We start from the raw sequence: 24,143 nt of genomic DNA, 5'->3' as shown, positions 1-24,143 counted from the left end.
GAAAAGCCCCAATACTACACAGGTAACTTTAAAGGGCTCATATACATTCCCTTCACAGCTGAAATTGAGTTGGGCTCAATGATCTTGGAAATCTTTTCCAACCTTAATGATTCTATGTACCAAGAAGCTGAGGGATACAGATGGTGCACTGCATCCAATAACATTTTGCTTTCTTAGGAAATCTCTGTGTTGCAGAAAGGGAGATTTCTATCACCAGCCTGGCCTAAGCTCTCCTCTCCCATGTTCCACTTTTCCCTCCTTTTCATTTGTGCACTTATGGATTCTTCAAACCATCCTTGTTTTTCCAAGTAGCACAGGAAGCAGTTTGGATTGGCCCATTAATGTGAAGGAGAAATTTTGAGGAAATAAATTCTGCCTGTCAGCGTCTTATCTGAGACATTTTTGACATCTCAAGTTACTGGTGACTCATTCTCCAGCAACATTAACCATGACTATTTCCCCTTTTTCTTCTGTTTTGACAGGACTATTATGTGGTTATTTTGTGTCCTACGGAGATGGATGCTCAGGTCCGAAGGGTGTTACAAATCCCAATGTGGTCCCAAAGAGTTATCTACCTGCAAGGCTCAGCCCTAAAAGATCAAGACCTATTGAGAGCTAAGTAGGCAAATATTGACCATTCTTTTTTATTTTTCATTCATACTGTTTGATAAATAAGTTTAACAAGCAAAGAAAGCTGTGCTAGAAGGAAACCATGTTTATTTAGAAGGTGAAGCAAAGCTCTTTGATAGAACTTGCTTTTCTTAATATCTGAAATTTTGAACCCAATGTACAGTTTTGGTTTTTTAAGTTAGGGGTGGTAACATTAATCAACTGTTCTGCTATACATACCTGAACTCTTCAGGGCCCTCCGTTTACCACATACTTCCACCACTGCTAAGAGATGCTCTCTGCCAATTAATAGTGAGTGACATTTATCAAAACACATCAGTCAAGCAGAGTTCCTCACACACACACCTCCCTCCAGTGCTCAATCAGTTGAGCTGCAAAGGAATTCACAGTGAAATTCATGCAGAAGGGTCATCTCTTTAAACTCTCCAAAGAGAGGGAAAGGTGATTCTTAGCAAATAACTGATTTAACTCATCTGCACTGCTCTGTGCTTTAGATAACTAAAATTAAGCTATTACCTGTCTGGCTATTTGTGACATTCTTTACTTGAGGGGAGTTATTTCTAAGAATCTCATCAGTGAGAAGCTTCATGAGCAGTGTTACCTTCTCAGACTTCTGCCACTGAAAAAACAGTGTTTAAAATTTGACATGACAAGAAAGCTTTGTTCAAGATTAGAAATTTTCTTTTGGAGAGATCCTTCTTTCTTTTTTTTTTTCTTTTTGCTTTCTTGCTGATTTCAAGAAGGAATTCATATGTGGATTTAGCTGACATTTGTTCTACACATTACAAGAATTAAAATTAGGCTGTTCCCTAAATATAATCTTGAATTTCACTTATAATAACCTGGAGGTAGTCAGCTGTGGAACTGTGCTTTTTCCTGCAGAACATGTAATTGAATGTACCTGTCACAGAATAATTTTCAACCTCTCCTGAGGGAAGAAGCATAGTGGGAATTTAATAGAACATTGGATATGAAATATAACCCAGTACCCAAGATGTTTGTGCATTTCTTTTTAATGAGAACATAATGTACTGAGGAGCTAATAAGGCACATGATAAAATTCTTCTAATAAATAAAGTAATATTTACCAACAACAAAAAATTAATCAAGAAGGGTCTCATTATCAAAATGTATCTGTATATTATATGTGAACCAATGTCAAAATAACATGATAAAGATAACACCAAAAAGTAAAGGAATACCAACAGCTGGATGACAGCATCAGCAGTGAATAGCCAATTACAAAAGACTTCATTTTTGCAGAAAAAATCTCATCTAATTTTACTGAATTTTCTTTTCCTATAACTTCTTTCCTGTCTTCCCAGTACTACTTCTATGCTTAGCTAAAATTACTCATAGAGATCCCATGATTTCTTCTAATCAGAGACACTGTGAACTGGAAGAGTTCATTTAATGCATATATAGACAGAAATGTCTGTTATTTATCCCAAGCACATTACTCTTGTACATCTACCCAACTTTCTGCTCTCACTAGGCAAGACAAGTCTGTTAGCTGCCCCTCTAGTTCATTCCCATCAGTAATAACTTGTGCATATTGCACTCTTACACACCTGGCAGGCTGGTGCTCATTATTCACCTGCCATACTCATGACAGATAAAAACTTTACAAATTAAGTTTAAGGCCTCTCTGCTTTTACTACTTTGGCACAGCTTTTCCTGTCACCAGGGTAAGAAATGAGAACAGACTAAGCTTTGTCTGTGTTCTGTGTCCCTGTGCAAGATGTGACTGTGTGACACGAGTCCATGGGTGCCTGCTTGGGCTGTGACAGGTTTGTCTCCTCTCTTCCAGGATGGACAATGCTGAAGCCTGCTTCATCCTGAGCAGCCGCTGTGAGGTGGACAGGACAGCAGCAGTAAGTGGGGAGGGAGGAATGACAGGATGGACAGGTTTTACTGCCCTTACTCCCTCTCAGCTCTTTATTGTGCAACAAGGGCAGAATAGCATAAATGTACTGTCATAGTAGATACATGGATACGTTGATAACTGGTCATTATTCACTTCCAAGAATGCTGCTCTGTCAATATTCAAAGTACCTGAACTGCTCTAGATATTCAATTTAATCAGTTGTATTTATTAAATCAGAAAAGAGACAGGTATCAACTGACTGGTATATTTAGAACTAATGAAGTAAAGCCTGAATTCAACTTCATAAATAAGTTTGTGACTAATACAAGCAACCAGTATATATGAGACTATTTGACCATTTTTCATATGGGCCATTTTTAAAAATGAAAAACTGCAGGATTGTTTAAATAGAATTCTATGGGTTTGCCCATGCTGGTTGTTATTTGCAGTCAGGTAAGTTACTGTCCACAAGGGAACACTGCTAATACCAACTTCTGTGCAGTGCACCTGTGATAAAAGAATAACACTGGATGAACCAGAACTCCTCCAGCTAATGAAATTATCTATTGATCACAAATATCCAGAAAAAAAATTCCACTGAGGATGGATTTATGAACATAACTTGAAATTTTCCACTGTGTGCACTACAATAAATTATTGGAGGCTTGCCTCATTCTGTTCAATCTTGAACTCCAAAAGGGTTCAGTATTAGTCTGAATATCCTTGAAGATGCTTGTAAATTGGCTAACAAGACACAACCAATATTTACAATTCAGTAATTATATTTTAAGCAATCTCAACTAAAAATACTGTTTTGGTGCTACATTGTAAGAAACAGCAATAATTTTTCTAAATGTTGAAAACAGATATAGTAAAAAATTGGAAATGAGAGCTTTGCATGATATCTGTAACATTACTTAATATATTTTCTATCACTTATTACTTCATCTGGCATCAGAACTTAGTTGAAAGATCTTAGCTAAAGATCCTGTTCTGGACCCACCCCTTGCAGAAATTCACTGAGGTCCCTGAGACATAAACCTGTGCTTCTGCACACGTTTAAACTTACTGACCTAAGGACTTTGAATTTGATGCATCAGCAATAGACTCCTGAAAATACAGCAGTGAAAGCCACTGAACTGGCAGTAAGTAGTCCCAGAGTAGTCAAGCAAGGCAGAACTACCGCTTGGAAGTGACAGAGGGTCTGGGGTATTTAAAGGTAAGAACAAGCAGGAGTTCCTGCAAATACCTTGAAAAGTACCTGTAACTTGTAGGAGACTGAAAAATTCCAAAATAGCCCAGGTGTCTTATCTAAATCAGCCATGATTTCATAATTCAGAATAAATCAGCTACAACATCTCATTTCACATAATGTACTCGAGAGTTGCACAGTGGTTACAAATGAGAAATCCCATAAAATCAGTGTGATTTATACTGCACTGGGAAGGTTTATGCAGCATTAAGGACAGCAATACCACCAGTCAGCTGCTCATCTCTGCTCATAACTGCTTCAGAATTTATGCAGAGAAAAGTCAATTTTCAGCTCTGCTGGACTCTGCTGTAGGGCAGGCAGTGGGCTCGCATGGAGCTCCCATCCACTGTGGGCAGCATGGTGCAGCTCTGGCTCTGGAGCCATGGCCCATTGCAGCTCTTCCTTCCTGCCCTCAGGAAACACCAGGATGGTCCTGCCACTGCAGACTTCTATTAAATCTCATTTCTCTTTGTACCTGGAGCACACAAACAGGCACATCTCACCAAACACTCTCTCCAGGCCCCTTCCCCTGGGCCACAGTGATATCTCAGGGTCAGTGGGTTCTGAAGCTTTGAAACAAGGTATCACATCTCTGCCTTGTTCTCCCTTTTGCTGTCAGATTACATTTTCACAGAAAATGCAATTATTTATACTGCAAGTGGAAAATTCTTAATTTTTTAAAAAAAAACTATTTTATCTTACTGCCCCCTAAGGGTTGTGAAATGAAATTTATTGTATTTCCTACACTGCCCCAGCCTCATGGTAGTATAGAGGTTTGTTTGTCACAGGGCTGAAGGAAGTTCAGCTGTCATCCCAGTAACAATCTTTATGAGTACCACTGATTTTCCACCCTGCTGTTGTTGAGAAGCTGACAAACTGCTAAAAGAGCCTTGGACCCTCTCCTATGCATGACAGCTGTCAAAATAAAAGGAGGAGATTCCTGACCAGAAGAGCTGTTGTTACTCAAGTGATTTTTTGAGGGTTTTTATTCCCCCAGCTACAATGCTCAAGCAGAGGATTTACTCATTTGCCATGGGTACCCCTGGCTGTTCATTGCTTGCTATTTTGTTAGTTAATAACTTCTAGTGACAACACTTCCGCTGTTGCTGACAGCTTTGTTCTAATGCTTTCTGAAAATTCAGAGATGGTCCAATTCAAGCTTGCACCTTTTTTTTTTCTGTTTCATTAATCAAATTGTGTGACTCTGCTGTACTGGTAATCTAAATTACAGTGCCTTAATGGCATCACAATATGGATGCAAACATAGCAGGGTATAACTAATTTATCCAGTTATGTGTGGCAAAAAAGAGGTTTAATTAACAGAACCACTTTAAAATACATATTAAATGCATTTCCTTGAGTTCTTATGATTGAAATACACCCACTTTAAAACTTGCAGCTTTTCATACATGAACTTAAATATCACCTCCATATTAATCACTCTTTGTGGTAATTTTTGATCACTGACTGCAGTTCATTGTGTGGAGATCACACAGAAGAGTGATCATATTTTTTCACTCACCTTCCAAAGAAACATATATTTAATAATAGGAACAGAAGTATAATTTTGTTTCACTTACCTCTGTTAGTTGTGGGCACATATATACCATATATTGGGAGAAAGGTGAACATTTTTTAAAGTGACTGCAATATAGCATAGAAATTGCTACATTTTAAAACAGAGAGCCACAATACTGTATGAAGAGACTGAATCTAAGAAATCACTTAAGGTGCCTACCTGTATTTTTCTTTCTCTCCCCTGGAGTCCTTCTTCAGAGTGGAATTTGGGAGAATAACTGAGCAAAAAACTTGGGAACCAAATAAGTAGCTATTGTACACAAACACATGGGTATACCAACTGGAAAGAGAAAAAAAGAAACATTAATGCGACATTATTGGATTAACAGTGCATACTCACTGAGTTGATCTATGGGTCTAGATTTGTTTGAGTTTTTAATAAAATAAGTGTAATTTGAATTATTTTATAATGAAATCTTTATTCTTGTATTTAACAATCATTGCATATTCTGATAAAACTGGGCTTTAAAAAAACTATAATTAAAAAAATCCAAGAAAATATCTAACATAGAGATAACTATATTTCTAGACTTGTAGCATATCTGTGTGACAGCCATCTAGCACATTACCCAGTCACTTGCTGCTTCTAGCTGTGTTGGTGTGTCATTACCTTAAGAAAAACAAGAAAATCTTACAGCACACACAAACACAAAATCCTGAGGAGGGTAGCTTGCCATATGTTATAGAAAAGTAAAAAAAAAAAAAAAGTGGCTGCATACAAGGAAAACCTAGAGCAGGTCACACCCATGCTCTTAAATCTCCTAAATGGCAGAGCAATCCTACATCTATCAAATGATTAATAAGAAAAATGTGAAATATTTTGCCATCCTCTTATTACTCCATTTTAGTTTTTCTAGTAGAAAAACTTGCTAACATCTCAATTGATAATAAAATATTATGGTTTGAAAATGTCAATTACACTCTGTTCCAGGCAGAGATTTTCCCTTGTGTTCACAAGTCTGAAACCTTTTCTTACTGCTGATGCTGCAAATATAATGAATCATTCTTTACATTTTATCTTTAAATACCACCAATTTAATGACTAGGTAAGGCATTTCAATCCAGGAATGGATTCCTAGATACTGCTCTGAAATGTTTGTTTTGAAATAAATAAAAATCTGATGGATGATAGACTGGAATTAGTCTTATGTCACAAAATTCAAAATATAAATGCACTATCACATATATGACTTTTATAATTAGCAGTATTCACCCTGCAGTTAACTCATTCTTGCCATGTGGTAACAAGAACAAAAACTTAACAGCCTGAAAAATCTCTTGGAATCTTTGGTTAATAGCTGGCTAAATCCTGACATCAGTTGTGCAAATGTTTTAGTTCCACAAAAATTCAGATCTGCTTTTAATTAAACTGATATTTTTAGAATCACCCACAATTTTAAACTCTCAGTTCTTGATGTCGTCATTTAATGCTATTTTAATTATGAGTCTCTTTGTAAGGACATCTATGCTACATAATTCTTGATTAATTAGACATGACTAATCACTGCCATCTTAAGTTTTCACACAATCATTTCATATCCAAATGCTACCCCTTTCCAAATAACACAATCATTAGCATTTGCAGAAAAATAGGAGAGGTTCAAAATACCTTATTAGTGGAAGATTGCTGGAAATTAATAAGTAAAGCAATTATATAACTTGCACATAAACATCCATACCAGCTGGTGCCACATGGTCTTAAAATGAGTTTTCTTCAATGGAGCAAGTCTGATAATAGATTCCTTTTCTAATCTGACATGGTTATTTTTATTTCATTGGCACCCCCTCCTACTCTTTCTTCTAGGATCACCAAACTATTTTAAGAGCTTGGGCAGTCAAAGACTTTGCTCCAAATTGTCCTTTGTATGTTCAGATACTGAAGCCTGAGAATAAATTCCACATCAAGTTTGCAGGTAAGTGGACGATTGCTGGCATTTGAAGCACTTGTCAGTGTTTGACAGTTTGCTTCATGAACACAACAAAGCAAGAATCCCTGGGCATATTTACTACTTAGAAACTGATTAAATGTGCAGTTTTGTAAAATAATACACATCCTAGCCATGATAAAGACTTAACTTACAAGCACTTTTAAGAATTAATATTTTTATGCTACATATTATAAGAGAGTATGATTATTTGATGTGTAGCTACTCCTTTGTTCCTGATCCAGGCAAGTCTCCAGCTTACTGTACCCATGGCTGCAATTCATTTCTGTCTACTAAAACATAGTTACTAAGGGCTGTATAAGAAGATCTATTCAGATTTAGTCCAACAAATGATTGAGGGAAAAATCTCCTCATTGTTTTTTACCAAGTGGTATGAAAAACATGATTTTAATTACTTGCAAATATTTTGGAGAGAGATATATAATTTAATTCTATATCTAGTAAAATGCATGCCTTAGAAACCATGGCATAAAATGCAAAATGATGTTAAGAAATCTGAGAAAATCACTCTTGTCACCACCTATTATTTGACAAACTATTTCTCTGCATTTTATGTTTCTCTTTCTTTCTGTCTATATCAGTCATTTATGCAAGTACATAGATGTACAAATGCTCATGTGCAAAAACACACAGATACTTTTGGAGAAATAGCCCTGAAGTAAAAGAGAAGCTTTCCTTTTCAGCTGCAATTTTGAAAATTCAGTTTTCTTGAATTATATTCCAAGGAAGGAAAGATTGCTGATTCCTGCAAAAATAAAAACAACTCTCTGGAAAAATATTAGTCTCCTCCATCATCCCAGAATGTGATGAAAAACTAAATTCCAGCAGAACTGCTCCAGAGCAACAGTTAAAGCTGTAATTTTAAAAGCTGTGGAATTTACCACTGGGTTAGAAAGAAGAAGAAACCCCATCAGTAGCAGTTCTGAAGTTATAAAAGTGTATTCTCAAGTATGAAATGGCACAGAGGGGAATAAGGCTCCTGCTGTGATGAGAATGATGGTACTTTTTCATCTCCCCCTTAAAACCAGCCAGCATAAACATAATCCCTGCTCCCTTAGCCATGGCCGCTTTCCTTTATCAGTAACTGTGTTAATTTGTTGTTCCAAATTGTGCTTTTAAGAGAGTTTCATTATTCCTAATGGCTTGTCTCTGTAGGAGCTTATATACAACTAGACTTTTAAAACAGAGGCAATTTTTCATGTCTGTTTGAAGTGTTATAGAATTTGGACCATATTAAAAAAAAAAAGAAAAACCAAACTAAAAAACAACAACCAAAAAAAACTCTTTTGGTAAAATTTCCTTCAGCTGAACTTCAGCATCACCACTGGATGCTCACCTGCTGCAGATGGTTAGGCACTGCTGGAGCCACGAGAACAATATTAGTTGGCATACATTTTCCTGAGAGGATCTCCCTTTGGTATTGATGTCACCCAACACTTCATCATCCTGAAACATGTACCCAGTGGGGGCTGCAGACTGCAGACCTGTCCAGAGTGTTTACGAGTGAAATTTGTCACAACCACCTGGAACATTTTTCTAAGTGCTTTTCCTATTATGATTCAGGGCTGCTTTATTACTACCTTAATGTAAAAGCTTCTTTTAAATCTGATATTCCTTGAAAAAATGATTGTTTTCTTCCAGAGGCTTCCCAGAACAATAGTGGGCATTTTTATAAACCTGACGCACTCAGAAGTAGCATTTATTCTTCTTTTTTTTTTTCTTTACACGCTGGTTTAGAGACTACAGCTGTCAAAAAAATTAACTTTTTGAATTTAGATGAAATATAATCAAATAGACCTCCTAACTAAAGTTTAACTTTTAATAACATTAAAAATGTATAAAGCACTAGCAGCCCACTTTCTCAGCAGCTTATATTAGGTTGACCAGTCCTAGATTGCATGAGGCAGTCCTGAAATTCAGATACTGACTGCATGTTCCTATAGGAGTAGGGAACAGTATGTGGGAAAAATAATTGTTATAATGTATTCCCATCCTGTAAACAAGACTTAAACATCCTCCCTGTCTTTAATGAGAGAGAATGAGAATTTGTTTTTGTCCCCAAAGCAAGAGAATGGAGGCACTTTGGCCAGGCTCATATGACCTGTCAGAAAGTCAGGTTTCTTGACTTTCCACCTGGTGCCACACACACATCCTTGCATTCTGTGCCTTCTGATATTTTTAACAGTGAATTTTAACTATTTTGTTTACAATATTAACCTGCTTACATTGCTACAGTGGCATAAATGTCCCAGCAAAACCCTTTGCAAGTTTAAGGTGTGAACACTTTAAATACATAGCCACTGTTAACATAACAGTCATCAGATGGGGAACTACCTTATTTCTTGAGCTGAAATACTTTGATTTCTCCCTAGTAATTTCCAATATAAAAATGCCTTGATAGGCTCAGTTTTTCTTTCAGTAATGCTGGCAGTTAGATTCCTAATCTTCCCAATTTTCTTTCAAACACACAAGGCTACAAAAGGCCATGTACCCTTGGTGCAACCTCCTGGCCCTGCATTTCAGCACAAAAGGGAAATAAAGTGATGATTTTCCACAGCAGAGCAATATATTTATGCAATTCAGAGACTACTAAATTCAATATTTTCTGAGCTGGAATTAAAACTTTTATAATTTTTGTGTGTGTCTGTATGTGTGTGTGTATGTGTGTGTATATATATATCCTTTACTTTGAATATTTGGAAATTATATATAATTACAATTCCAGGAAACGGGGATACATTTTGACATTCTCTATTTATTCAAAATGCATCCATGAATTAGCACAGATTATTGAAGCCTGACATCAAAGCTTCAGTAGTTTATTTCAAAGAAACATAGTCCAGATTCACCTAAATGGCTATTAAATGCAGCAGATGATTAATCTGTCCAATTACAGATAAAAATAGTCCAGAGGTAATGGATGGGCATTTTTCTCTATCAGATCTGGTAGTGGTCATGTTAACTTATCAAATTGACAAAAGTAAGGTTTCTCAGAATATTGTGCCAGGTCTAGGTCATTCTTACCACACGGCTGCTGCTGCAGGCATAAATCAGTATTTTGAGTCTGTTTTATCCTCAGTAACATCACAGAAACCATAACTCACCCCACTGCATTACTACATCCATTTGAGACAGACTTAGCAACAAAACTGCTGTCAAAATAGATTTTCAACAGAAACACCGACTTACGGAAATTCTACATGTAATATTTCTTTAGTATAAACTCAATCAAAATACTTCTTTCTCTGGCAAGCTGATATGACATATTTAATATTCACTTTGAGCCAAACTGCAATTTCCTGGGCTGCCTCACTGTCACACTGCATGAGTAATTTGCTGATTCTGGTGCCTGCTGTCAGGGGCCACAAGTGATGTCCCAGACCTGAGGAGGGGGAGAGCTGTCATCCAGCTTCCTCCCTGCTCACCTCTGAAAGAGGCAGCAGTCAAAGTTCTGTGTAATCCTCCTCAAGACAAGGCCTGAGCATACACAGAATACACAGTTAACGTTATAGGAAGGCTAGAAACTGTCAAATAATTGGAGAAATGAACAAAGCATTTTTGACCTGGTCTGTGTCTAATACAAGAACTTATTTGCAGAAGTGCAAAAATAGTCCAAAAGTCCAGCTCCAAGGCTCCTGATGTAAAAACATTTGACCAACACCACGTGAATCTCTTACAGACATGATTAAGAGGCTGTTGTAGGACAGCAATCTCTGCTGTATGCTGTATTCTTTGGTAACATTATATTTTACATAAAGATCTGCCAAGAAATTTCACCATAGGTGTTAGAGGGTAGAGTGCATCTGGAGGACTGAAGCTACAGTTTTCATCTTCATTGTGCCATCTGTGATTTATTAACTTCGATTTGTATATATTTAGGCCAGCGTGTACAGTTGGGTTCAAATACAAGATCTCAAGTAATAGAGGATGAAATCATTACCCTGTGTATTTTTTCTTGTATTTTCAAAATGTTTAGCTATAATATGACAATATTCCAAACTAAAAATAAGGGGAGGTTATTTGGCAAAATCCTAAACAAATTAAAAATTAGCAAGAATTCTCTATCTTTCAGTGTCAGGAAGGTGGTATTCACTTCCATATATCTCTGTCATCCCACTAATGGTAATGGATTGCAGATATTCTGTTCAAGCCACCAACTATGCCTTACCCTCTCTAGTTTGAAATTCAAGTGGGTTTATTAATGGCATATGGTCAACTAAAAGAACATATTTCTATCTGAAACATTTTCTGCAGAAAATATTTAATTGCTACAGCTGAAATATATTTGCAGGAAGAAAAATCTCATTTTGTCCTATATTTGACAGTGTCTTTATATAACTAAATTCATCTCTTCCCTATGACATTTAAATAGGCCCTGATCTTCAGAAAATAGGAGAATTAATTACTCAATTCAGTAGTAAGTGATTCTGTTACTGAAAAGCCTCTAGATATTTCAAAATAAAAGGAACAGAGAAGGCACAATATGCCTTCACTTTTATTTTCAGGAAGTGTCATGCTTATAGCTATACAAGTAATTCTGGCAGGAAAGCAGCTTAGAGAGGCAAGGAAGTTCTAAGGATTTCGGTGTCACACTGGTGAAACCAGAAGCATGAGTTCAGGTCTGGCTGGGGAGGTTGTTTGCCTGCCTTTACTCAGCAATTTTCATGTGCCTATGTTTTGATCATCAACTGTACTACTTGTAATATTCTTTCTGATTAGGAGCAAATTCCGATCCCTTCAAAAGAACCAAAGACCATATTCAGAGGGGAAAAACTGACTTAGTATTAAATGCCTTCATGGTTTTACAAAACCTCTCTGAGTTTATGTTTATACACTGACAAGCAGTTACAAGTTTTGTGCTTCTCCCTTTTAATAGCTATTTCAATACTGTCACAGATATATGGGAATTACATTAAAGAATAATTTCTATTTCCTTTTCATGCCATCAGCAAGCCCTGGAAAGCATTTAGCTGTCATCTGGATTTAAAACAGTAGCCATCCATGTTAGATAGCACAGACAGGGAAAATCATACACAGCTGATTTCCAAGGTTCAAGCAGAAAGTTAAGATGTTGGGCCAACTTTTGATTGATCCATCTTCACCACTTTCCTAGACAAGGAAGTGATAATTCTGTTCTGTTAATTTTGTAAAGCAATTTGTATCCTTCTTTTTTTCCCTACAGATCATGTTGTATGTGAAGAAGAATTCAAATATGCTATGCTAGCTCTAAATTGCATATGTCCAGCTACTTCTACATTAATCACTCTGCTGGTTCATACATCTAGGGGACAGTAAGTATAGAAAAAGTCACAGCTGATAGCTAGAAAACAGCTTACCCTGGGTTCTCACACAATTACAGTTTTAAAAAAGAAAATGGAACTTTCTGCACAATAAAAGCATCAAAATGTCTTACTCAAGGCAGTATAGTTTTGAAGAGAAGACATCCTCCCCCAGTATTTAAGAGTTTGTTGCATGCTGTTGTGCTACTTCACAATATAAAATATGAAAAAATTGAATTTCTGGTTTAGTAGATTAAAGTGTTTCTATCACAAAGTTCTACTTATGAGCACTAACAAATCCTAAGAATGTCTTTTCTAATAGGTTAATTTCAAGGTCTGTTTCAATGAACTAAAAAAAAAAGTTTTTTTGATGACATGTAGTATTTACTCTTCTATGCCTGTATGTTAAGAGGCAAACAAACCTCCGTGATTTTTAATTTTAACATGACCACACTGCTGAAAGGGGTGCAGAATTATGGTGTCTCTGCAGACTGCATAGTCACAATAGAGCCTCTCTGAATTCACTAAAATAATTTTACCAGATCTGGTGTATCTCTTTTATGCTGTATTCTTGGAATAATAAGGTATTTTTGATTGAAATGTCGTGGGCACACAGATGCAATAAAGAGTGAATCTCTAAATATATTTGTAGAAATGGAATAGCTGCATATACACTATATAAGTCTTGTAACATGCTAACTTCTTTTTCAAGTAGTCATGAACCCAATATATATCTATTTATAAGCAGAGTTATTTAACCTTCTATATGACATTTCTAGTATTCCCCTTTGCCCAGAATGGGGAAAACAAATTCTTCCTGGAACTGTTACTACCGAGAACAACAAATGTCAAGATTTTAATGGCAGCGTGCACTAAAATCTCCTAGTAGGAGGACAACAAAACATTGTTTGGACACCTGCTGAGCACTGTGGTGAAACACATTCTTTATACATTTTTTAATCTGCCTACCTTGTACTTCTGTGACATGCACAGAATCCAGAGCCTGTTCCAGTTATTTCATATTACATGCACCTAAAAGAAGAGCAGTGTTCCTAACAGTTGTCAGGGAATTTTCCTTCAGCACAAAAGCAAACACAGAAAAGGGAAACGATTTCTGCTGTACTTAATACTTCAGCATTTCATTGTTTAATACAGTCACATTGATCATTTACAGATTCCCAACTGTGATGCAAAGTAACTGTCAGAGAATTCAAAAGTGCTTAAGATTTCTTTTGCAATCAGAATTAATAGATGTAACCAGCATAATAAAAATAACTGTTTTCTAGTCTGGTCATTGTATACTAGGAGCAAAAAGAAAAAGGTTTTTGCACAAATAGTTGTAGCATTACTTTGAATCCAGAAGGATTAAAATAATGTGTGTTTCAGAAGGAATGTACACTATATGTTACTGTAAGAATACTCTTCTGTATTTATACAGAAAGACTGAAAAAGTGAAAATGTCTAGTTATTATTTATCTACTGCAGTCAGCACTCTTCAGAGCATTTATTCTGAGACAGACTCCAAAAGAAGGACATTTGTCATTGTACTGCAGACATAAACTGCCTTGGATTTGACCAATTTATAGTTCAGAGAGGGTTGTTTTTTTGTTGTTGAACAAGAGGTAAATTAACTGCTAGTTGTTAAAGTAGGTGAAATTACCGTTATTTATGCATATGAAAGATGAAGTCAGATGAGCAGTTGGGTTTGGCTAAGTAAAAATATCAGGCGAAAGTAGATTATTTAAAGTATAAATAAAAATTTTATATACATGTATTTATAAACCAAACAAAATACGAAATTAGATCTACGTAATGAAAATAATTTGTTAAATAGACTTTTAATGTTAATAGTGAACTGCTTTCCTTTACATTAGTTCCTGTTTAATTATCCTTTTATTATCATGATTGCTATTTGTACCTGCATGAAACCATATGTAGGACTCAAATTTTAAATACCTGTTAAGGAGGTGCAAATAATCCTGTTGTCTTCTCAGCTGTTTGTGGAATTCAAAACTTTAGTCTGTGAGACACCAAAATTCTACCTTGAATCTTATTTATAATCTCATTATCAATCTTAATTAATAATCTTAACATTTATCTTTAACCGTTATCTGGTTATCTAAACTAGTAATACAACTCTGTTAGGGTTTGTTTGATGATACAAGATACTGGAAGAAAATAATCTTTCTGACTTGGAGTTAATGTGATCTTTACAGTACAGCCCCATGGGAAGCTTTCAGGCAACTCACTGGAACCAAGCAGACATTAAACAGGTGACCATTTTATTTTAGGGGGAAAAGTGAAATAAGGGAAAGTGTTCTGAAATTACATGGCTATTTGTGCTGTTCTATACGTACTGCACTATTTTATTTATTTATTTATTTATTACACACACAATATTATGGTGTGATTTTAAAGTAATTGAGCCATCTCTATCTTGGTATTAAAGTACATACTCTCATATATCTATTACTTAGCAGAAAATGCTCTTTAATACACCAAGATAATCTCTGTACTTACAACATAACCAAGATTTGATCTCAAATACTTCTTTCAGATTAGCCTATGGGACCTTTTCAGTAGACATTTGTAGTTTCTATTGACAGGAAATACCATTCTGATTAATAGGAATTTTGCATTAAGTGTTAAATTATTCTCTTTATGTTTCAGGGAGAGTCAGCAATCACCAGAACAATGGCAGAAAATGTATGGCAGATGCTCTGGTAATGAAGTGTATCACATCAACCTGGAAGAAAGTACATTTTTTGCAGAGTATGAGGGGAAGAGCTTCACATATGCTTCTTTCCATGCACATAAAAAGTATGTTTATTTTTCTTATCAAGCATCAGAAGTTCAAAGAAATAATTACTTGTTTTGCCTGCAACGTGGCTCTGCACTAAAGGCACAGTACTGCGCATTGATCTGTTTCTGGGTTTAAGCTGCTGGCCACTAATATGGATTTATTTCTGTGAGTGCAGCTGGTCAGGTAGAAGCTTATGTTCATCCTGAGCAGCCCATCTCAGTCTGAGAATAGTGCTCTATAGATATAAAGGATAAGCTGTACAACCAGGAAAAAAGGCACTTTTTGGAGGTTTTTCAAGAACCACAATCCTTTTCCAAGTCCAAAACAATCTAGAAATGAATGGGTGGGAGGGTGTGGGGTTTTTAAAATTTATTTAGGACTCAGCTGGAAATCTGGCTTCCTTTGTCGCTTGTTCATATTAAGGAAAATGTTCAATTTGAAGGTGTCACATGGTACATTCTGGTAATTGTTCAAACATAAAACTCTTTTTTCTGTTAGATGATAACATACCTGCTTTAAGGTCCAGATGATGCATCACTTTTCCAGTGCTGCTCTGTGAGATGAACATGCAAAATAAACACAAATCGTGTATGTTTATATATTTGATAAAATCAGCATTTATCAAACCCTAAATGCTGGGTTTATTCTCATACTTAATCAAGGAGAAAAAGAGGGTTTTTTCTGTAATTCCTTCTTTTCTGTCACTAATCAAATACATTTTATAAGTGAATTGGGAAAATGAATTATGAAAATGGTCTCCATTACTTATAAATAATGGAACAATTTAACATGATTAATAATTTTTCATATCATGTATCCATTTTTTTCTACCAATATTTTCCCAGAAAGGACTATTCATCTGACAGAAAAAATCAACTAGAACAACATTAGGAGAATATTATGGGCATTACAAAAAACACTCAACTGCCTGGGAATTCATGAGCTCATAAAATCAGCTTGATTTGATGTGGCCTATTTAGCAGGACACATTTTTCAAACATCCTTGTCATTCAGAAAGCTGCAAATGTTCATAATGTGCAAAGAATAAAAATATACCTGAGGTTCATTTTTGACAATGGAAATTCTGGTGTTTGCAGGACTATGCAAAATGAACCATGCCTTTCCTTTTCTAATTAAGGTTTGGAGTCTGTCTGATTGGTGTTAGAAAGGAAGATAACAAAAACATTTTGCTGAATCCAGGTCCTCGATATATCATGAGTTCTACTGATATATGCTTTTATATAAATATCACCAAAGAAGAGAATTCTGCTTTTAAGAAGCAAGAAAAGCATAGAAAAAACCATGAATCAAAATTATCTTATCATGGAGCTTCTAGGTTACCAGTACACAGTATAATAGCCAGCATGGGTAAGTAAAAAAAAAAAAAAAAAAGATTACATCACAACATATTCTTATTTAATGAGTAGCACATTTTAAAGCATCTTCCTAAGCTTTTACGAAACTGTAATTATGAATAGAGAGAATGACTATAAAAACTTCAAACATTTACCCTCATATTTAAAAAAAATCCAGAGACAAACAACAAAACCCAAACCAAACAAAAGAAAAACCCAGACAAAAACAAACAAGCAGACAAACCAAAACCAAAACCCCCAAACAAACAAATGGAATTTGATTCTCTGTTACTTGACAAAGTGGAAGTAAACTACTTAAGACTGTGGTAAAAAAAAGTAATAATGAAGTTAATGCAAAGCAAAACAAGGGGGTAAATCATATGAGTACTTGTTTGTCATTCACACCTGATTGTTTCTAAGAAGTTTTCATGAGCTTCTTTAATTTAACAAACACCTCAAGTAAAATCTACACGTTGTTGATGCATATTAATATGGACTGATTATATAAGGCATGATGTAAAAGAGGCAGTTAACAAGAAGACACAGACTAATTGTCAGGAAAAGCGTTGCTTTCCTTGAGTACAGCTGAAATATTTGTTTTACTTTAGTGAAATAAACACACCCAAGACAGTGCTGCTGCCAGTCCTCTGCCAGGCAGTCCCCAGTAAATCCGGGAATGCCGTTCCCACGTTCTGAGCAGCACTGAGGAGACGTTTTCCCTGTTTTCCCTGCGCAGGGACCGTGGCCATCGATCTGCAGGACACGGGGTGCCGCGGGGCCAGCGGGGCCACGCTGGCTCTGCCCGCCCAGGGGGGCAGGGAGGGCAGGAGGCCCAGCATCGCCCCCGTGCTCGAGGTGGCTGACTCCTCCTCCCTGCCCACCTGCGACCTGCTCAGCGACCAGTCCGAGGATGAAACCACCCCCTCCGACGAGGAAGGCTCTGCGGGCTTTGAGTACGTATGCTAAATGTCAAATAAAGCGAAAAGTTAACTCCATATGTAAAGAGCATCGATAATCTTTTTTGGAATGCAGATCAATCTGAGCACTTCTAGGAAGGAAGTTCCATGAAGTGCAATTATGGAATTATTCCCATAGAGGAAATGCTAGCAAAATGCCATAAGCCTACTTTGGAATACAAGAACACCCAACAGATAAACTCTTCTGTTTGCTGGAGATTTTCTCTTTGCAGTTCTAAAAGCTGTAGTCATGTACTGCAATGCATTCATAGCATATTCTAGGGCTTTTATTTTATTTCTATAATTATTACGTGAGCACTCAACAAATGTGTAAACAGATAAGTATTCCTGCCATGCAAATCCAGTGATAATCAGATCATCCAACAGGCTTTGGAATTCTGGAGCTGGGTGTGCGACTTCAAAATGCAGGAATGACAAAAAAGCAGTACAGGACAAAATTATCACATCTAATTCCAAATGCTTGTTAGTGTGTTACTGAAAGTAATGATGCATTACTCAGATAAACCCAGAAGATTCAATCTTGCTGTGCAGATGAGCAATTATGTTTATTGGGATTGCTGACAGGGGTGTTAAAACTGAAATACACAATTTAAACCAGTGCCTCAACCAGCAGAGTTTCCCATTTCCACCAATGGCAAGCGTGAGAAGCCCCAGGGAAGATTATCAAGCTCCAGAGAAAAAATTAATAGGACAAGTCATCTTAAATGTGCAGATTGAAACAGCAGGATTTAAAAGGTCTCTCGTAAAAAATAAACTAAGGCCAATTAGAAATTTCACCTCATCGGGAAGAGGGATTGCCATTTAGAATTTATTTCAGCCATTTTGAAAGTACATTATTAAAGCTAAAAGGTAATGACTTCACTCATTCTTGGTAAATGTTTGGAAAAAAAAATGGAGAAGGAAGAGCAAAAGTACAGTTCTGCTTTCTTTCCTTCCTTTTTTAACTTAAAAGTTTCCTGTTCAAAACACTACAGCAGCACACTGTGATACAACAAACTATTTTCAAAAACTCAAGCAAAATTCCTTCAGTCCCCCAAAGCATGGCAGCTTTCACTAAGTTCTGTTGAACTGGCTTAGAAATACATTCTTCTGACCTCTATTGAACATAGTTCATTTTGTGTGCTTGATCTAAAACTTGGACGTATGTATAAACATCCCATAAAACACTTGTGTAGGCAGCTGTGTTTGGTAATTGGCTATACTGAAAAATGGTTTGTTTTCTATTTTAGGTATGCCAAAGGCTATCCTCCTTACTCTCCTTATATTGGAAGTTCTCCCACCTTTTGTCATCTTCTGCATGAAAAAGTACCCTTCTGTTGTCTAAGACTAGATAAGGTAAAGGGGGCTTCTGCTACTGGATAATCCTGCACTCCCATTTGTCTCTTGCATCTGAGCAGAGCCAAATTCTGATTTCTCCTTAGAGATGAAGTTTGTGCAGTATTTTCTATAATACTATATTCTCTCCTCCTTTTCATCTCCAAGTGTTTATGTCTAACGAGGTCTCTGTTGGGTCATCTGATACAATATTCACATCCACCAAACTTGTTTTTTACTCTGATTTTAGGGGTGCCAGCATAACTACTATGAAGATGCCAAAGCCTATGGATTCAAAAACAAATTGATTATAGTTGCAGCAGAAACTGCTGGAAATGGCTTATACAACTTCATTGTCCCACTGAGAGCTTATTACCGACCAAAGAAAGAACTAAACCCCATTGTATTACTGCTGGACAACCCGTAAGGAAAATGGTTTTTTTCCCCTTTTTGATAAGTTTTAAACTCATTTTACCATTATTCAATAGATGACCCCTTTTCACATGGCCAGCTGAAAATCAAAAACATTATGGCACACTTATCTTTGAGAAAAGTTAGTGACAAAAATCATGCTGCATGTTCACTGTCATATACAAAACTGAACTTTTATTGACTGTTAATGGCCATAGTAAACTTAAATGTTCTTATTCTTCATGGCCAATATTTCAGCTAAGTTTTTCTAAAAATTACCCCCAAAAATATGAATGTTACTGCTAAAATTAAATAGCTTAATAAACACTGTAAAAAGCAAGCTGTATAACAGTTTCACAGCTACATGACAGCACTAACCTACTTAACACAATGCACTTAGTGGCCTGGACCAGTTAGGTATATTTTTAATAACTCTACACTCAAAGACAAACAGTTCTTTAAGCCAAAAGGACACCCACAGACACATTTTATCTAAAATTATTTAAAGCCACGGATGAAAATTTAAACCTGCAGTATTATTGTTACTTTTATATCTCTTGGTGACTGCTGGAATTTTTCTCATTGCTTGATTTTAATATTTCAGAGAAATTTGCTTATGTCAAGACTGGTTCATTTATAATCTGATAAATAATTAGCTTTTTGGGGTTTTTTTTTGCAACACTTTGGTACAGCTCAGCTACTTAAAATCACAGTTTGAAAGACACAGAAATGGAGGTTACCTGTACACAGAATAGTAGAACAAGCTAAGAAAGCAAAAATGTCTTGTAGGTTGTGATTCCAGGGCTGACATTTCCATTTGTGTAGATCTGTTGCAGTTTAAGTGATTTTTTTCTACAAAGGCCTGCTGTGAAGTGTCCCACTTTCCCTCAGACAGCTCCTTAGTCACCTGTGTTGGCAAAACAGAAGGTTTTTATGTAGGTACTATGGCATACAGTGAATTACACAAATCGAGAAGCCTAAATGAGGCTAAATCACTTCCACTGACAGTGTGAGAGCAAAGCCATGGGCACAGGGGGCCCTCTAGTGCCAGCTCAGTGCCCAACTTCACACACTTCAGTGCTGTTCTGACACTTAATAGCTGAACACACTTTTGACTGATTAATGTGAAGTAAAAGCTCTGCTTGCTAATTAAACCAGCACCCTTACTGTTGTCTCTCTCCATGCAGCGTTTGCAGTGACTCCTCTGAAAGGGAGTAGGCTTGAAAGCAGTAGGTGTCACAAAACCCAAATGATGATTTGATTTCCACTTTACATTTTAATTAAGAATTGTTGATGCTTATTTTAAGTCCTCCTAAGACACCCATTAGAGTATAACTTGGTAGTGTGGCTTTGACGTTACTCATTTGTTCTTACATTTGGAATTGTCCTGTGCCATAACATTTCTGATTTTAGAGTGCATTTACTAATATAAGCATGTTAATTCTGATCATTCTTTATGATCACAAAGTGTTGATTCACAGCTTTCTGAAAACCTATTTCCTGCTTTAACTGACATCATAATGCCAAAGTTTAAGAAAGTTTGTTTTTTTTTTAAAACCCCAAACTACCAGTTGATTAAAATTTTTTGGAAGAGATGCTGCTGTTGTGATACTGTGTTTCATTTTGTAATTCCATCTGCTGCTTAGGCCAGATATGCATTTTCTGGATGCAATCTGTTGGTTTCCAATGGTTTACTACATGGTGGGCTCTATCGACAAGTAGGTGAAATAACTGTTAGCAAACTTACCTTTGTAGTCTCAGTGGTTTGGTGTGTGTATTGTCATTGCATGTTCTGCTGTGTGTGGTGTAGTTGGAGATGAGCTTTCTGCATGCACAGTCTGTGTCTGTCTGCTGTAATTTGGGATTTCATGTTTCTGATTTATAAAGGAGCTCAATAGGGAAAAGCATGACAGGGAGCACAAGTTAACATGTTCAAAAACATAAGATTAACACTTATTTAGGTGAGTTCATATGTTTCTACAAATGAACAGATCATAGTCCTGATTCTAGTGTCAGTCTGTACTGAGTTAAAATTTCTTGGAATTCATTGACTCAGGTTTTGTAAAGACAGCTACAGAATGTAAACAGTCTTGAATGTGTCCAAAAGTCCTCATCTTACACTACTTAAATTATCACTTACTCCTACATTTCTGTCTTCACCTCTGCTAATATATGTTTATGGATATAGGTTTAGCAACAGAACTTTAATGTGAAAATCAGGCAGGAACAAGAGAAGAGCAAGGACTCATGAATATTTTAGTAAACTCCTTAGTGTAGATTGTAAATTTAAAGAAAACTTCTTCACTACATAGTGCATACTGAATTGAGGCTACAAGCCCATAGTGTTAATTTCCCCCTGTAGAAATCAAAAAGCTTATTTCCTGCTTATAACAGTGGCACAGTTACAGATTTACCTGTAAATCTGTAAATCTTGGTGATACCAGGTCCTTCTGAGGTTCAGAAAGAGCCCACAGAAGTGTTATTTACTTTACATTTTTTCCTATAAAGCAAAATGTGTCACAGGTTATTAATATCTACTACTTTATTAGCTATTAGTTATGTAATAATTATAAAAAGAACTCATAATGGCAGAATAATTAAATTGTTGTCTTTTTTCCCAACCTGGAAATGAAACATGAGATAGTTTTAGTAAGGAGGTGATATAAAAGGAAAAAGACAAAATTCAAATGGCATCAAAATGTGTACTCAAGAGGGAATACTCGAAGTATTTAAAGTAATTAATATCTCAGATGTTAACATGTCCTACTAATGTAGAAAATTAAACTCTGTTTAAATTTACTGAGTTTATTTCAAAATGGAAATTGCCAAATCCCTCCCTAATGGTGTTTTGTTGTTCTTTCAGAATTAAATGCATTTTTAAAAAAATGAAGCATGTAGTCTTTGGAATAAGTGATTATTCAGAATTCAGAAGTTCACAGTAATACCAGCATAAACTTCTGCATCTTTTCTGATGCAAAAATCACTTTAATTCCTGGTGCAATAAGCAACTGTAGTTTGTAGAGGGTTTTTTTGACATCTGTTATCATTAATAAGAATACTTCTAAAAATATAGTTTGTACATATTCCTTGTGTTTTCCTCACCATGTTTTTAAATCTTGTACAATTAATAGATCTGACCATCTGTAGATAAGAAATACATTGTAAAATATGCATATTTTCCTTTCTTAATTAAGGAATATAAAATACATTCTCAAAGTACCACCTACTATCTATAAGTATCTCAAATATTTATCTTAAATATTGTTAACCAGCAATGAAGTATCATCATCTCAGAGAAAAAACCACCAAAGAAATTACTTTCATTTGCCATTCTTTTTTTGTTAGAAGTAGATGGCTCACAAAAAACCCATCTTTACTAAAATTCATAGCAGAGTTCACTTCATCAAAATATGTCAAGCAGTAGGTACCTGTCCCCTGGTCCTTGGGTAGGATTTGAGATCTGTAACTGAACAAATCTTGCAGTTGTGCACAACTCTAGTCAATCTTGAGAAACCTTTAGCTAGAGGTACCTGAGAAGTAGAGTTATAATACTTCCACATTAGCATTTTTCAAATTCTCCACAAGCCAGCCACATGTAACTGCTAAAATAAGAACAGCTTTTGAGCTTATAAAACATTGAAATGCAGAAAATCTGGGTATTTAAGAATATGCTGCTATTTTCAGGGATCAACTGAGAGTCTGAAAAAGCAGAAATACAAATTACTTAGAAAAAAAAAGTTTGGACTTATGCACTGCAGTTGTTCATAGATCGCATAAAATCAGTTTTTCTTTTGTTGTAGTCTACCATCAGTGATATTGCAGTTTCAAAAATAATGGTATAAATTCTTCCAAAATAAATTGTTAAAAAAACCCACCACACTTGTCAAAAGGTGCTTAGGATCTGTGGAAAATGTTGTTAAAACAACTGAAACATGCTTCATTTTGGAGACAAAGCTACAAGGCATGATGAGAACTGTAACTCAGCTGTCTGTGAGTGTTTTCTGTAGCTGGGCTTCACACATTGTCCAGCTGTGCACAAAGTTCTGCTGCTCTGCAGCTGCTCCTAAAAGCATCCTGAAAACACTCCAGCTAATTAATTAACATTTTGAAACCAAAATAAAACTGTGGGAACGAGCAATCAGGAGCATTTATTTGGGTTTTTCTGTTGTCAGATGTAACTGCAATGGAGCAAGTTTTGCAGTGGGTAGGGCCAAAGTGTTCCCAAGTAACTGTTAAAGGCTTATTAAAAAAAAAAAAAAACTGAAATAAATTTATAATTAACAAAAGAGAGGGACTGTAACAACCTACTGAAGTAGATTCTATATTCTATTCTACCAATTAATTGAGAAGTTATCCTTGATTATATTAGAAGCTGTTACGTAGCTGATCTGCAGATGCCAACCCATGGCTACTCTTTCAGGTGTTCCATATTTAAGTTGCTTGTTTCTTTCTCCCTCTTTCTCTTCACAAAAGCCTAGATGACTTATTAAGGTGTGGGGTCACCTTTGCAGCTAACATGGTGGTGGTGGACAAGGAAAGCACGATGAGTGCTGAGGAAGACTACATGGCAGATGCCAAGACTATTGTGAATGTTCAAACCCTCTTCAGGTAAAGCATTTTTGCAATCTGTCTACACATCCTCATTAACTGTGAAATCTTTGATGCCTCTTGTGCCAAGAGCTTATTTTTTTTTTAATTCTACTTAAGTTTTTCCTTGCATGAATTTGTGTC

General features: G+C 36.0%; 1 protein-coding gene across 10 annotated transcripts in view; it reads left to right on the top strand.

Moving 5' to 3' along the window:
* Nucleotides 1–24,143, top strand: part of KCNT2 (potassium sodium-activated channel subfamily T member 2) — a 115,311-nt gene that overhangs the window by 66,369 nt on the left and 24,799 nt on the right. For 5 of the 10 annotated variants that reach the window (XM_064720492.1, XM_064720499.1, XM_064720493.1 and 2 more), the window contains exons 12-23: nucleotides 483–619; nucleotides 2,441–2,504; nucleotides 7,132–7,240; nucleotides 12,456–12,564; nucleotides 14,769–14,825; nucleotides 15,223–15,372; nucleotides 16,494–16,723; nucleotides 17,447–17,663; nucleotides 18,917–19,022; nucleotides 19,252–19,424; nucleotides 21,059–21,130; nucleotides 23,886–24,020. In XM_064720492.1, coding sequence (XP_064576562.1) covers nucleotides 483–619; nucleotides 2,441–2,504; nucleotides 7,132–7,240; nucleotides 12,456–12,564; nucleotides 14,769–14,825; nucleotides 15,223–15,372; nucleotides 16,494–16,723; nucleotides 17,447–17,663; nucleotides 18,917–19,022; nucleotides 19,252–19,424; nucleotides 21,059–21,130; nucleotides 23,886–24,020 — 1,559 coding nt within the window. The remainder of the gene's footprint in view (nucleotides 1–482; nucleotides 620–2,440; nucleotides 2,505–7,131; nucleotides 7,241–12,455; nucleotides 12,565–14,768; nucleotides 14,826–15,222; nucleotides 15,373–16,493; nucleotides 16,724–17,446; nucleotides 17,664–18,916; nucleotides 19,023–19,251; nucleotides 19,425–21,058; nucleotides 21,131–23,885; nucleotides 24,021–24,143) is intronic. The other 5 variants (XM_064720495.1, XM_064720501.1, XM_064720498.1 and 2 more) reach the window with 3 other exon arrangements.

This window comes from Zonotrichia leucophrys, chromosome 8 (assembly GCF_028769735.1).
Source record: "Zonotrichia leucophrys gambelii isolate GWCS_2022_RI chromosome 8, RI_Zleu_2.0, whole genome shotgun sequence".
In the NCBI taxonomy this organism is placed as follows: domain Eukaryota; kingdom Metazoa; phylum Chordata; class Aves; order Passeriformes; family Passerellidae; genus Zonotrichia; species Zonotrichia leucophrys.
Note: the sequence above shows the minus strand (reverse complement) of the source record. Positions and strands in the feature narration are given on the sequence as shown.